Genomic DNA, 15,534 nt, shown 5'->3' with positions numbered 1-15,534 from the left:
TATGGTCAGTTCCAGGCTAGCCTGGTATTCATGGGACCCTGTATTAAAACAAAACCATGAGAAATGCTCAACACTTCCTGTGTGCCACCCACACTCTTATGTTGCAATTTAATCTTAAAAATATCCCTCTCCAGGCACAGCACATGCCTATTATCCCGCCCCTCATCCTCAACTATATGCTGAGTTTGAGGCCACCCTGGGCTATAGTACACCCTAGACCATCAGCTCTCAATGTACGGGTCTGGACCCATTTGTGGGTCGAACAACCCCTTCACAGGGGTTGCCTAAGACCATTGGGAAACACAGATATTTACATTACAATTTATTAACAGTAGCAAAATTACAGTTACAAAGTAGCGGTGAAAATAATTTTATGGTGTGTGGGGGGTCACCCAACATGAGGAGCTGTATTAAAGTGTTACAGTATTAGGAAGGTTGAAAACCACTACCACAGACCCTGTCTTAAAAGTTAATTAAGGGGGCTGGAGAGATGGCTCAGTGGTTAAGAGCATTGCCTGCTCTTCCAAAGGTCCTGAGTTCAATTCCCAGCAACCACATGGTGGCTCACAACCATCTGTAATGAGGTCTGGTGCCCTCTTTTGGCTTGCAAGCATACACACAGATAGAATATATATATATATATATATATATATATATAGAATATATATGTTAATTAAGTTTTTAAAATTAATTTAATGAATCCTTTGAGTTTGTAGTAAGAGATTGCTTCATGACAGACATAAAGATAGAACATGTATATTTACGTGGGACTGGGTTAGGGTATAGGTCATGAGACTAGAAAGGGGCCTATAAGAGGAAAAAGGAGGGTTGGGAGGGGGTGATGGAATATAAGAGACATGAAAGTGTAAAGGGATTACTGGGGTGAAGGGTGCAAGGATGGGGGAGGGGACTGACTAAAATATATATGAAAATGCCATAAGGAAACCAGCTACTCTGTATGCTAATTAAAATAATACATAAAAAATGGAAGAATAGAATGCTCTAATTATAAAAAGGAAGGAATAAAGAGACTCTTCCCTAACTTGATTGATGACTGGAATCCATTTTTTTTCCTTTATAAAAAGAAGTTCCATATTTCAGTGACTGAGCTGCTTCTAGTTCCCTTTCCTCCCTCTAGCTGGTGGGGCTTTGTGGCCCATTTCTCTTCCATCTGTACTAGATAAGTAAGACTAATGAATCCGCCTGCCGTCTCACTAACTTGACGAGGACAGATAGATAGGGTGACAGGTTTTAATAAAATGCAGTCCCTGCAAAAAAAAATGAATGGGTGCCGCGAGGTCATTATACATGCTACACGAGATCCATCAGGGCAGGCATCCATCTTCGACAACATGGAAATGATTCTCTTCAGAAGTGAAGAATGAATAATGCTGTCCCAGGACGGCAAAGACCTTTAAACTCTGCGACCTTGTATGCCTTGAACCCCTGTCAAAGGGTTGATAAGTGTTTTCCCTAGGATTTTCTGTGATGGGACATAGTTCCCCTCACTGTGTTCTGTTTTGATTTTTTCTTTCAATTTTTTTTTGAGACAAAGTCTCGTGTAGCTCAGGTGTTGAACCCCTGATTCTCCCATCTCTGCTTCTCAGTGCTGGGATTACAAGCGTGTTTGCTCCTGGCTGAGTCCACGGTGGAACCGCCCTGATTCCTGGTGCCTCCCTGACTCCTCTGGGCCTGTCCATCTGCCTCTGCTTGCTTCTCCAGAGCATGTGGCTTTCATCACATCTTTTGTGCTCATGCCCCACCTTCTTTTCTATTTCAAATAACCTTCCAGCCTTTTCTTGCCCTGAAATTGCAAATTGAAAATTTCAAAAGCAATTTAAGGAGAAAAGGGTTTCTGTTGATTCGCGGTTTGAGGCCTTTGTTCCATGGTGGGGAATTATGGCGGCAGGAAGATGAGGTAGTTGGCTTTGCTGTATCCAGGGACAGGAAGCAAAGAATAATGAATATTGGTGCTCACAATCCCCCCACCCCGACCTGTCTCTGTCTCCCTCCCTTCCTCCTTTCCTCCCTTTCTTCCTCTCTTGGTATGCATGTATGTAAGTGGCATGTGTGTGTGCGTGTGTATCTGTGAGCGAGTGTTTGTATGGGTGTGTGCATGTGTGTGCATGTGAAGGTCAGTTTGGTGTCATGTGTCTACCTCAACCCCTCTTCATGTCATTTATTTGTTTGTCTGTGCAATAGTGTCTCTTTATATAGTTCTTACTGTCCTAGAGCTCTCTGTAGACCAGGCTGGCTTCCAACTCACAAAGATCCACCTGCCTCTGCTTCTTGAGTGCTAGGATTAAAGGCATATGCCTCTGACCTCTTATACCCTAGGCCTTTGCCTAGGTGTAGAGTGTGAAAGCGTGGCCTTTGGCCCAGCCGCGTCAATGGGACTGAATCACAGTTCGCATTGTCATGGGACTCTCAAGTCTTGGATGCATAACGAGCCTGTGAAGCCCAACCTACGCCAGCTGTAGAAAGAACTTACAGATCGGATAAAGGTCTGGTTAGCCCAGGGGGAGGCATCCTGGACCCCAGGGATTTACCACATACCCGGGATTGTTGGTGCTTTCTTGTGACACATGCTGCAGTCACTGACCCGAGTCAGTGCTTAGGAGACAGAATTGATTTCTATGAGTGAGGACCAATCAGCTGCCAGAGCTAAGTCATCTCATCACCATGCTTCCTGAGAACGTAGCAGAAGGATGCAGCCTCATTGGAGCTTGCTTGCTTGCCTGGCATAGGGAGGGTCTGGGTTTGCTCTCCAGCAGGCCCATGTGAACCCAATGAGCAAGGGATGGAGAGAGAATTAGTTAACACTAAAAAGGAACAAAGTATCTATGCTCTGGGGACAAAGTACCTATGCTTGGTATGGAGAGAGAATTCCTTAAGACTAAAAAGGAACAAAGTATCTATGCTCTGGGGACAAAGTATCTATGCTTCATCTCTAGAGAGAATTCTTTAACACTAAAAAGGAACAAAGTATCTATGCTGCTCCGAGGGATATATCCTATCATCTCACCTCAAAAGGCTGAGTGTGTGTGTGTGTATGTGTGTGTGTGTGTGTGTGTGTGTGGGTGGGGGGGTGTCACAAACTCAAACCCAGCCTTAGCTACTTAGTGAGGCCTTTGTCTCAGAATTAGAAAGTTTAGAAAAGAAAACGAGGCTGTAGCACAGCGGAGGATCCCTGTCATAATATGAGGCCCTGGGTTCAAGTCTGGATTCCACAAACAAGAAAGAAGAGGAGGAGGAGGAGGGAGAGAAGGAGGAGGAGGAACACACACTTGGTACTATTGTATGACTCCATTTCTATAACATTCTTGAACTAACGGAGACACAGAAATGCTGATCAGGTGTATGCTTGTCGGGAATAAAGTGCCTGGTATGTCGTATGTGGGACTGGCTGATGTGAGGAAAATATTTTTTTCTATCAGAGATAGCTAAGCCTGCCAAGAGGGAATATCCCATGAATCTTCACCTGCCTAGTAAAACTTAAATTTATGCAAAAGGCCCATCCCCCAGAACTTGATGGCCGGGAGTGCTGACTTCTTTCTACTTTTCTTAATTTCTTTTGTGCCAATTCCTTTAAAACTAGCCAAACTGAATGACTATAGGGGAAAAGACAAAATCATCACCTGCTTTAGAATGAAAGCCAAGAGAGCTTCTTGTCCTAGTGTGCTTGCTAGCCCGGTTGGGGTCAAACCCTTTTCTCAAAGAGACATTGCTTGGCTTAGCTACTTTGCTTCATTTGTGTGCTTCTTTGTGTGACACTGAATACATTTGTCTTTAATACTAGAAGGGCAGCAGAAGGCAGATCTCTGTGGTGGCGGCGGCATGGTGACTGTGGTGGTGTTTGCATGAATCTCCATACGATGTCACAGAACTAAGCACACACCATACCAATGCCAATTTCCAGATTTTGTATATTAGACAAACCTAATTTCCACCATTGGAGGAAGCTGTGGGAAAGGGACATGGGCCTTTTTTTTTCTTTTTGCCATTTCTTACAAATCTATGAATAAAACACTGAGTAAACCAGCAAGTTGAAAACAAGATGCTCACAGTGTGACTGATCTAGTGAGAGCGATCTTCAGAATTAAATATCTGGGGACCTTGTTCTGAGGCTTGTGCTTGGTTTCCTGCTGGGAGCCTGTTTGACAAAGACATCATGTGACCAACTCATTCCAGAATGTTCTCTCATGCTAAACAGTGCTATCAGGTTTTAAGATATACCAATGTATTAAGGGGAGAGTCTAGACCCACAGAACACCAGCTCTGATGTACCCCGTTTCAGAGATGAGAAAGAAAGTCCAGGACATGGAAGAGGCCTGACCAAGGTCTCCCAAGCGGCTGATGGCAGAAGCAGGACCTAGTGAGCCCTTCGGCCACACCCACCATCCTCTGCTCTTGTCAGCTTTCTCTTCACCCCGGAGGTTTAAGACATTAAAATTCAGAACTCGTGGGAAGGTTGACTCTGAAGAGCCACAGCCAGAGGAGTAGATGAACATCAGGGCATCTTTTTTAATTGCCTATTCACACAGACAGATTGTCTTTTCTTATTCGGATCTAAACTTGGAGATGTGTCCTTCTGCAGGGCACTCATTATCTGACGTCTCATCAGGAGCGGGAGCTAAAGTGCAGTTTGATTGCTGAGTATAGGTTCTATTTTTTTCCTCCTGAGCAGGAAGTTCGAAATCTACTGCGTTATTTTTAAAGAGAGTAGGGAAAAAAAAAAGAAATCATAATAACTTCCTCAGAGGCTTAGTCCAAAGACATATACTGCTGGCCTCAGCGGAGTGGGGAGGACCAGAGGTGATGCAGATAGAGCAGAGTCTGAGCCATTTCTCAGTGGAGGGGTTGGGGACATACAAAAGGCAGCAAGGGGCAGATGGGGCTGGAACTGGTTCCCTGGTGACAGGGGTCCCAGGTTTTTCTGGGACTGATTTCTACTGGGATTCATTTGAGGAGCTGTGATTACCTTCTCCTTGTCCACAGAACCACGATTCTCATTCCTGGCTAGGTGGGCGACTCTGGTGGAGTCAGGGCTCTTTTTAGTCTTTCGTGGAGCCTGGAATGTTAGGCAAACATTACAGGAGCCATGGGTGTAATCCTTACCTTCTTGAGTGGATTTGGAGAATGAATCCCTGGAACATTAATACTCAAAAATGTCCTATTTACAGGGAAGAACATTAACTTGCTTATGTTGACATAACCATTCTTTGTTGACTGACCGTGTGAGGCAGTGTGCTGGGAACAAGAATTACAAACAAGATACTTAAGTTTTTCAGGGAGGTTCCCCACGTCCATTAGGATGAGCAGGAAAGTCCAGGGAAACTGCAAGGCATCATGGGAATCATGTAGAAAGTTCTGGAAACAAAAGGCAAAAGGCACTAAATGTTCTTTTGCTTGTCCAAATTGCCAATTCCTTCTTCCCTCTGCTTAGCGTTAGGAGTTTAGGAATGCCTTCTTTCTGCTGTTAGCAGTGGGGGATCCACAGGGCACACCCCTTCTGATACCACCAGCTAATTGTAGCGAAACCTAAATTTTCTCTTCCACTTTCTTTCTTCTACCTTCCTTCTTCCCTTTCTTCCTGCAGCTCAGGTTGGCCTCACAGGTAACCATGGATGGAGCCGACTTCCTGATCCTCCTGCCCCCACCTTCTCTACTGCTAGAATTATAGGTGTGGACCATTTCACCTGGTTTATATGGTGGCTGGGATTTGAACTTTGGGCTTTTAGTGCTTGCTAGGCAAGCACTCTACTGACTGACTTGCGTCCCCTCTGAAAAAATTTTCCACAGACGACAATGTAAACTAGACATGTCGATGAGTTGTACAGAGTTTCAGGGTTAGTCAGGGGGCAGAACCAGGTTGGAAAGGGGAGACTCTAAGGCGTCTGTTGCTGAGAGGGACCTGGGAATGGACTGTCAGCTTTGCAGGGTCTCTGGAGGATGGGGCACTGGTCAGAAAGGGTATGAAAATTAGCAGGAGGTAACAGTCATGAACGACTCCAGGCAGGCAGAGAGAGGTGAGTGCTGGCTTCTGAAAGCAGACCCTAGGCTGTTAGTGCTTTTCTTAGACTTTTTGTCCACACATCCCAGTGCAAGTCCTGAATGCAATAAAAGGTCTTCTTCGTGGGACTCCCCGCCCAAGCTGGAGTGACATTTCTGCCTGGGCATTTACATGAAAACTCAATGTGCAACCCACAAAGAATCAGAAAGAGGAGCAAACGGCATCATAGAATCCCAGGTTTATCTAATCTACATGGGAAGTAGAAAAAGACAAGATCTCTTGAGTAAATTGGGAATGTGGCAATCATGGGAGAGGGTAGAATGGGAGTGGGGGAGTAGACAGAGGATCAGAGAAAAAGATATGGCTTAATAAAAACAATAACAAAAAGAATCCCAGTGATTTCCATCCAATTCCTCCCTTGCATTTTTTCCATTTTAGCTAGTGGTTGGTGCCCACACCTGGTTTCCCAAAGGGGTGAGGATTCTGTTTCAGAGAAGAGGTATGGTATTTAGGGATAGCACCAAATTACCGTGGGGGTGGGCCCAGAAGCCACAATTGAGGCTAATTGAGTTAATCTTGCAGAAGTAGGGACGCCCTGTCCCTCAGATGTGGAGAGTCCCTGCACAGGCTCTCACGAGTGGCAAAGCCACTTGTTACACAAAGAATTCGTGGTGGCTACAAAACTCATTTTATTTTGCTAAAAGGAACACACTAAAGAGCTCATTCATCTGATTCTATGCAGAGGGGGGAAACAGGTCAGAAATGGTGGGCTTCCTGTCCTGAGAGGTTATGTTCCTTCTCTCCTGACCGCTCTTTCCAGACTATGCCAAAGGACCTTCTGAGGCAGGCTGAATATATATATATATCCCCTTTGACTGATGGAAGGGAAACCTGGAGAATCACTCAGAGGTGCACACAGACCCTTCCAGACCCCTCCCACTGCCATCTCCACATGCACTCCATCCTCTATTCTGTCTAGTTCCTATTCTCCACATGTTTTACAGAGCCACATTCTAACCTCTCAGCTGAGGGAAGACCCCAGGCCTGAGCTAAGGGATGAGGCGCTCCTGTGTACCACACAGAGGATGCAGACTGTGGGAAATATTTTTTTTTTAATGACAGAGAAAACACACCAAATTGTAACAGAAGCCTGGGTGGGAGTTACCAATGTACAGATCAACACACGGACGTCCAGAGAGCAGTAGACCTTCACAGAGAAACCAGCTAGGTTAGGGAGCAGCATCCCTGAAGACAAGTGACCGAATGCCACCCTGTGTGTGACCTGGTTGTCACCTCAAGCAGCGGTTCCCTTTCTCATTTGATGGTAGGGATGGTTCACAATGGCTACATGGAAGAGAGGCCTCAAGGACTTGCACCACAAAGGGGTGATACTGCAGACGGACTCAGACTGGATATCGTGCACGCCACACCCATGGAACAAGACTCAATGTGGGTCCTTGACAGGCATTGAGCGAGAAGGACAATAGGTGGAAGATACAAGTTCCTTTAGACTCTAGGATTTGGCGCAACTTCCATAAAGCATGCTAGGAAATAGGTTTATCAACAAAACTTTGCCATCCTAAGAGATTAAAAACCACCCTCCCAGTTTTTAACCGTGATGTATCTAGGATTCAAAATAAGGAACGAGAAGCAAAAAGGCCGTAACTCAAGAACTATTTGGAGTATTGTGGCACTTTACCAATCTCTTTTGCATATATATATGTATATATATACAAACACACAATATGTATATATATTATAGGCAGAGCAAACATAACCCTGTCAATATAAATTTTCATCATAGATAATTGTAGACTGTACACTCTCAGAATGCAGAAAGTGGTGAGCCTATCTATCATACACTTTTCATCTTTAAAAATAATCTAACATAGTCATACTCTCTGGCTAGTAACAAACTATGAACATCTTCTGAGAATACAGATAAAGCTCTGAGATTAATAGCAAATTCTCTGACGTGCTCCCCCGCCCCTATTCGGTATCAGAAATGAACATATTTCTGTAAAAGCATCCCCAGAACCATTCATAACCAGAAAAGAAACGAATATGTTTGTTTCACCAAATGGGCTTTTAGCAGGAAGTCGGGCAACATTATCTAACTTTGGCAAAAGGAGACGAAGCACGGCATGATGCCTTATAGGTTCGGGTCCCATGCAAATGCATGTTTTGTTATCGGGGGTGTCTCAGTCTCACCCTAAATTCATGGTCAGCATGCAGAGTATTGTCAACTACGGGATTTGAGATAATTAGAGACAGTTGGCAGTTGGCAGTGCACCTCTTTTGTGTAACCATGATCGAATCACTAAGGCAGGAGTATGTGACCTTGTATAGATAATATCAGCAGGAATTTGTCGGATGCAAGTTTACATGGCACGGACCTGCTACTTACTGTCTACAAAAAAAGAACAAAAGAACCCTTAAACACAACTCAGTTGAAAATGAACCGTTAAGCTTTTAGAAATATGTTTGAAACTACGAGACTGCTCTGTGTTTGCTACACACGAACGTTTTTTAAAAAGTTCCTGCCCCTAAAAATTGGCCGTGTGATTTCCTCATGCTGAGCAACAGTGTCTATAACTAGCCACCGTGACTGTTGCCTGAGCAAGAACAGCTTCTAAAGTCATTCGTCTGTCATGTGATGCTCTTCAAGGTCAACCAGGAAGTAAGGGGCCTTTTCAGCCTTGGTCCATCTGTTAGACTGTGGTCCTCAGCAGAAGGTGTCCATGGCTCCTGGGCATTTTCCATTGGAGGTGGCTTGGCTGCTACGTTGGCTTGCAGGTTCTGGACATAGCTACAATCTAACCTGCAGACTCACGGAAGGTTCTTCACTCAGGAGCACACAGAAGCCAAGATCACTGACCGGAGAGAGGCTGAGGCAGTGGAGGCAGCTCCTTGGCCCAGCAGAAAGAGACACCAGGGAGAATTTTTGTGTATGTGTGTTTTGTGGAGCCAGTGCAGGAGGGAACCAGAAATCGTGCTCCGGGGAAGCATTTGCCACACGGAGGCATCTCACGCCACGGAACCGCATTTGCCACATGGAGGCATTTCACACCACGGAACCCTTGGAGGAGGACAGGTGGATGGACTGAATCCTAATGGCCAACGTCCTCTGTAAGTCCTGAAGCACATCCTGGCCAGTCCCTTCGCCGTTCTTGTCATACAGGAGCTGCTTGAACGCTTCATTTTCGATGAGGACCATCATATTTTTAAGAAAGTAGCCTTCGCAGTATGCTGAGAGCTCCGTGACCCCAAGGAACTGTGGGGAGAGGAAAGGAAGCAGGTGGTTACCATGACGGAGACCACTCACTCAGGAGCATCAACCTGATGCTTCACCAAACCATCTTCCTATCCCCAGGCTGTGGCTTTGGAACTCCTACTCAAAGACCTGATGTTCATTCTTCTACATCTTGCCTTGTGCAAGTCCAGTCTTTTTTTTTTTTTTTTTTGAGCCTAAGTTTCCCAAGTTTCAGGATGGGTGGGATAGCCTAGGAGTACTGTCAGGACATGGATGTACATAGAGACTCTATGGTCTTCAAGAGATCTCAGCAGTTGAAGCGTCAGTCAGAGCTGGGGTCCTATCCAATATAGTCACCATACAGGCACCGAATTCTTCAGCCGGGAGACCTCCTAGCACAGAGGTCACTCCTACCATACAAGTCCTGCTCTTGGGGGGTCACAGGACAAGGCCTCATTCTGAATAGGAAGGGAAACTGAGGCTGAGAGGTCTAGCTCTTGGAGATTGCTTTGTAGGTGTGTGCCACTCCACACAAGTTGGTGCAAGTGAAGGGAAATACAACATATTTTTATGTATGGTATCTGTTAACACTTACGGGATGGATGCTATACACCACACTTATCATCACCATACAACTTTCTACAGGTTCACATGGGGCTGAATCTCCCATCTCTCATCTTCTAGGTGGAGGTTTGTAGATTACAGCCCCCTGGGCTAGATTTGGCTCACAATTTGTTTTATAAATAAAGTTTGGGTAGAACACTGTCATGTTATTTATTTTCTACCTGTCTTCTATTGTTTCTGCACTAGAGGTAGACTCAAGGAGGGACAAACAAAATAAAACATCAAAGTTGAAAATAATCATCTGCCCCTTTACAGAACATGTTTGCTGATCCTAGTCCTCTGTTATGTTTTTCAAATGAAGAGACCATGTCTTGCACTAATTTCTTTTCCTTTCTAAGATGGGGTCTCATATACCAGGCCGACCTCAAACTTCTTATGGAGCTGAGGATTGCCTTGAACTCCTTATCCTCCTGCCTCTGCCTCCAGAGTGCTGGAATCACAGGTGTGAGACACTAGGCCTAGAAGGCCTTACAAACTTCTTTGTTATATTCTGATGAGTAAGGTACTCGCAAATGAACACGTGGGTCAATCAACACCAGAAAGACTCCTGTGGTTCCCAGACTCTTATTCTTTCCACCACAATACTAGACCTGGATTGAGTTTTTCTATAATTGATGAAGCAGCTCGTCCTCGTTTTCAAACACAGAGATAACCTGAGAGGACCATCAGAGGCTCAGGACTGAGCTGCTGGAACAGCTTCTAGGAAGAAGAGATGCTAACCCACGCACGGGTGGGCTGGCTTTCTCCTCCATCTAAATCCCACAGCTGGGACTCAAGGGCTTCCCTGAAGCACAGAGCTGATGCTGTGGGGGTCTTTGCTAACAGCTGGACCTTGGCCGTTAGCATCTGAATGCCTGCGATTCCTCTGGTTCAGAGCAAGCTTTCCTGCTTCTTGCACTACCGTCCATCTGAAGCACAGTCAGAGAGGAATCCCAGCGGCTGGAGAGCATCTGTCGAGGCTGCATCGCCTGTAGCTGAGGGAAGTAGTGTACACACCGGGCAGGAGGCATCTGGCCCTGCCCTTCCCTCTTGTAAATACCACAGATGTCCTATGTTGATGTTGGCACTATTCCAGGATGGGATCTTGGAGGTAAAGCTGGTGTCTGTCAGAGCAGAGGCCCTGGTCACATGGGTGTACATGGGAGAGTCTGCTCCCCTGCCTCGGAAGTCCTTGGCCTGCATTCCCTGTTGAAACTCGTATGGCATCAACTGGCATTATTAAACCATGTATGTGAAGCTGGTGCTGCCAGCTAAGGAGCCTTAGGAGACTGGGCCAAGACTTGCCAACGTGAAAAGTCACAGAAAATCTGCCCGTGGAGGTCGGGTTTCTGGGGCAATTCAAATGACCATGGTTAAGGGAGGAAAGGAGGAAGACACTGGCTCTCTTCCTGAACACAGAAGGTCTCTCTGGGTGGTGCCATTATGCAAGGCATCCCATTCAGACAAAGACAAATGCTGCTTAGCTGGGGTACAGGCAGAGCATGTCAGCCTCAGGGTCAAAGCAAGGATGGAGAGTTCTAATCCACACTAACCAGAACACTGTGTGTGTGTGTGTGTGTGCACGCATGCGTGTATGTGTTGGGTTTGTGTGCGTGTGCATGCATGCCTGTGTGTGTATATGTCCCAGAGACACGAAGGAGAATGGTGTTCTCACCCATTGTGGTAGTATGTACAAAAAGTGTCTCCCATAGTTTTGTGCATCTGAACATGTGATCCCCAGTTGGTGGAGCTGTTTTAGGTTTAGGTGGTGCAGCCTTGCTGTAGGAAGTGTGACGCTGGGGGTGGGCTTTGAGAGTAAAAGCTTCACACCAGTTCAAATTCATTTTCTTTGCTTCACGCTTTCTCTTTGAAGACACGAGCTTTCGGCTTTCTGCCTCTTGCTGCTATGCCTCCCCACCACAGTGGACTCTTATCCGGCTGGAACTGAAAGCCCAGATAAGCCCTTTCTTCTTAAGCTGCCTTGGTTGTGGTATTTTATCACAGCACAGAAAAAAAAAAAAAACAAAAAAAAAAACAAAACCCTGACACACATTTGGTTTTGCACGGGAATCAGGAACACCCCACCACCCTCCAGAGTTTCTGAGTTGATAGGTTTGGGGGTGTGACCTAAAATACTCCTTGCTGCCGCAGCTGCTGGAGACCACCTCTTGAGACCCACCGTTCTAAACTCTTCTATTCAAGACCACTTAATAGCAGAGACATTAACTAGACCCTGATATCGAGAGCCCAGTCCAGGCCTGAGGAATCAGTCTGTGATGATTCTTGTGGGAGCAGAGTGAGTAACATTCCTGGGGACACCATTGCCTGGCTTGCTTTCCAGTGTTCAACGAAGAAAGGGAGGACAAGGAGATGTCAGATTTGGAGCAGAAAAGAAAGGCCCACGGTCTGGGGATGTAAGTCAGTGGTGGAGTGATGGGCTGATGTGTGCTGAAGCCCAGAGTTTAATCCCAAGCCACAGAGCCCCTGAACAGTCTCGGGAGCACAGGGCCGGCTTTGGGGTCGGGGGAAAGGCTTACCTTGGCGTGGCTGTAGATATCCACGCAGTTGTCGGTATTGATGCTTTTCGCACAGATAATCTCACAGTGTCGCTGCAGAGCCTCCAGCTGGAAAAATTTAGCCGCAGACAGAAGCTGGAATCCAGCAAAAGAGACTGTTAGTGGTAGAGGTGGGGAAGAGTGGTCAGCAAACCGTAGGAGTGAGCCACTGTGGCAGTTTGAGTGAGGAATGGCCCCCATAGTCCCAGGCATTTGGGCACATTGTCCCCAATTGGTGGCAGTGTCTGGGGGACAGTTTAGGAGTTGTGGCTTTGTTGGAGGATATATGTCGCAGGAAGCAGGCTTTGAGAACATAAGGCCTTCCCCTACTCCAGTTGGCTCTCTCTGCTTTGTGTCTGCCACCGGGCTGGCCATCTGCCTCCTCCCTTTGGCTATCACGAACTCTCATCTCTCTGGAACTGTAAACCCAAATAAATCTTTTCTTCTTCAAGTTGCCCCAGTCATAGTGTTTTGGCACAGCAATAGAAAAGCAGCTAATCTACTCCACAGGGTACCTAACTGAGGGTCAGGAAGCAGAGATGCTGGATGCACAAGGTGAGACAGGGGAGCAGGCCCTAGTTATGCAAGTTTCCTGTGGGCGGAGGGCAGGGTGGAGTGGATCACAGACTCTCATAGCAGGTCAGCCCCAAATATCCCAAATCAGATCCAGCAAGGAGGAGGGGCAAGGACACCCATTAGCAAGGTGGGTATGACTGTGGCTTCCTCCCTGCCTGTGCTCCCTGCATCTCCACTCCAATGTCGCTCCTTGCCATCCTGGCTCAGGGACCGACCTTCACCCTGTCTTCTTCTTCTTCTTCTTCTTTTTTTTTCGAGACAGGGTTTCTCTGCGGCTTTGGAGCCTGTCTTGGAACTAGCTCTGTAGACCAGGCTGGTCTCGAACTCACAGAGATCCGCCTGCCTCTGCCTCCCAAGTGCTGGGATTAAAGGCGTGCGCCACCAACGCCCGGCTCCCGTCTTCTTCTTTATGGGACTTCCTATCCAGGTGCTACGGCATTCCCACTTTCTACGACAGACTCCAGAATGTCGGGGTCTTCATCCCATTGGGCCACTGCCACACCCAGTCAAAGGTGAGCCCTGGGCCTTGGGGGGTCCCAGAAGTATGCTGAAACTGGCGGGCTCTGAGAGAGGAAGTCATACTTCTCCCAAGGTGGGGTGGTGGGGTGGTGGGGTTTATCATGAGCCTGCTTGTGATTTTTTTTTTTTTTTTCGTTTGAGACACAGTCTCAGTTTGTAGCCTTGACTGGCCTGGAGCCCGCTGTCTGTCTCAGGGGATCATCAGATCCCTCTCAGGTGCTGGAATTACCAGCATGAGCCAACACGGCAGACCGAAACTTAAATGCAAATCCATTCACCTCCATCGTATCTTACAAAGGGGGTCTGAGGGATGCTGGGTGGGTGAACATGCCCCTGTCCTGTGAAAGCAGCACACTCCAACTCCACAGAACTTGGGATTTGAACTTGTCATGTGGACACCCCCCTGCCTGTCCTTTCAGCCCCATCTCCAGTAAGCAAACGAGTCAATGCAGAAAGTAAAATTTAAGATGCTTACAAAAGGCCACACCTGTCCCTGTGGTGGAGTATAGGATGGGAGGAGGGGTCCAGAGAGTCCAGGGTCTCTGGAGTATCATGGGGTGGGGTGGGGGTTAAGAAGGGTAAGGATGCAGGACAAATTGGGCCCTTAGTGACCACAAGCCCTACAGCACTCACCATGGCCAAAGGTGACTACGAATCTTCTAAAACATATTTTTAAAACCATCTCAGATCGAGTACCCATTTTACAGGAGAGTAAAAAAGCTCGGCTAGGTCAAATAAACTGCCAATGTGATTGGGCTGAAGGACTTTAGGTACTAAACTGCCTGCTTTTAAAAAACATTATTTAACTAATTAATTAGTTTTAAAGGATAGGGTCTCATCCTGTAGCCCTGGATGGTCTGAAACTCCTATGTAGACCAGGCTGGCCTCCAGCTCACAAAGCTTCACTTGCTTATGCCCCCTGAGTACTGGGGTTAAAGGTGTGTGCAACCATGCCCAGTTAGCTCCTGTCTTTAACTAGGAAAACGGATTGGAGCTCTGGCTTTGGGTGGGGAATAGAATGGGAAGTCAGGGTGGTGGTGGAGAGCAGCAGGCATGGGCGAGAGATGGCTTCCAGCTCTCAGCTTCTAGGTTCCAGAAGGCACTGTCGGGGGAGAGCCTTGCCTCTCATGGATGTAAGTCCCGTAGCAACCACGAGGGGGAGCAGGTCACCTAGGATACTCCCTGATGGTGCTGTAGAGGTCCAACTGTCTCTGTGAAGATGGTACCCAGATTCCGCCGTGAACTTGCCCCTCACAAGCCAGGTAAGACTGGTTTCTACCCAGGGCCCCTGGTGCAGACAGTCTCCCAGGGAAGGCTTTGCTTGGGAGGGCCACAGAGTTAGGGAGGATCACGGAGCTAGGAGGGCCCTCAATTATGAAGCCAGACAGAAGGGGTGCTGAGGCAGCTAGGAATGCAATGTTCTCCTTACCTCCATGATCTCATTGTTTTTAATGAGAAGTGACTCTGGACCACCGTAGTAGAGATACTGCATGACCAGCTGGAAGGAAGAGGACACAGTGAGTGATACCCCAGCTGTACACAATACCACACCCTCTACCTGATGGGGGATGTTCAGATAGGTTTTCCTGATGACACCCCGAAATCACGACCCTATAGTTTCCAGGCTCTGCCTCCATGTCTTTGCACAGGACCAAAGCAAACCTGAGCTTGTCTCCTCATGATGGATGATAACCAAGGGTGCCCACCTACCTCTCATCCAGTCAAGCTGTACAGGTGAAACAGGCTCTGTAGAGAGCCTGACACAAAACCTCCTGAGGTCCCAGAGAGCCACTCTGGGCAACCAGCTCCTTATAACGAGTTGACGAAACTCCAGAGGAAGCCGAGAGGGACCCAGGGTTTTGATATTCACTGAGGGTGGTGTGAAGGAGCCACGTAAGGCTATCCCCTGTTATGTGTCTTTCAATGTCTGGAATCTGCTTTAATAAAATGTATCTAGCATGGTATCTGTCTTTTATCTCCCCTTGCCTCTATCAGAACCTGGCCACGTCTTTCAG

At 47.0% G+C, this 15,534-nt stretch overlaps 1 protein-coding gene across 3 annotated transcripts in view; it reads right to left on the bottom strand.

Moving 5' to 3' along the window:
- Positions 1 to 3,104: 3,104 nt before the first annotated feature.
- Abtb3 (ankyrin repeat and BTB domain containing 3) overlaps positions 3,105 to 15,534 on the bottom strand; it is a 245,625-nt gene continuing 233,195 nt past the window's right edge. For 2 of the 3 annotated variants that reach the window (XM_050145663.1, XM_050145665.1), the window contains 3 exons: positions 14,949 to 15,017; positions 12,407 to 12,520; positions 3,105 to 5,370 (listed from right to left, as the gene is read on the bottom strand). In XM_050145663.1, the coding sequence (XP_050001620.1) occupies positions 5,080 to 5,370; positions 12,407 to 12,520; positions 14,949 to 15,017 (474 nt within the window). In that variant the 3' untranslated portion in view covers positions 3,105 to 5,079. Of the gene's footprint in view, positions 5,371 to 7,689; positions 9,288 to 12,406; positions 12,521 to 14,948; positions 15,018 to 15,534 lie in introns of those variants that run through there. The other variant, XM_050145664.1, reaches the window with a different exon arrangement.

The sequence above is a fragment of the Alexandromys fortis genome, unplaced genomic scaffold (genome assembly GCF_014885135.2).
Source record: "Alexandromys fortis isolate MF-2015 unplaced genomic scaffold, M_Fortis_MF-2015_v1.1 scaffold_50, whole genome shotgun sequence".
Lineage (NCBI taxonomy): Eukaryota > Metazoa > Chordata > Mammalia > Rodentia > Cricetidae > Alexandromys > Alexandromys fortis.
This window is presented reverse-complemented; position numbering and strand designations above follow the sequence as displayed.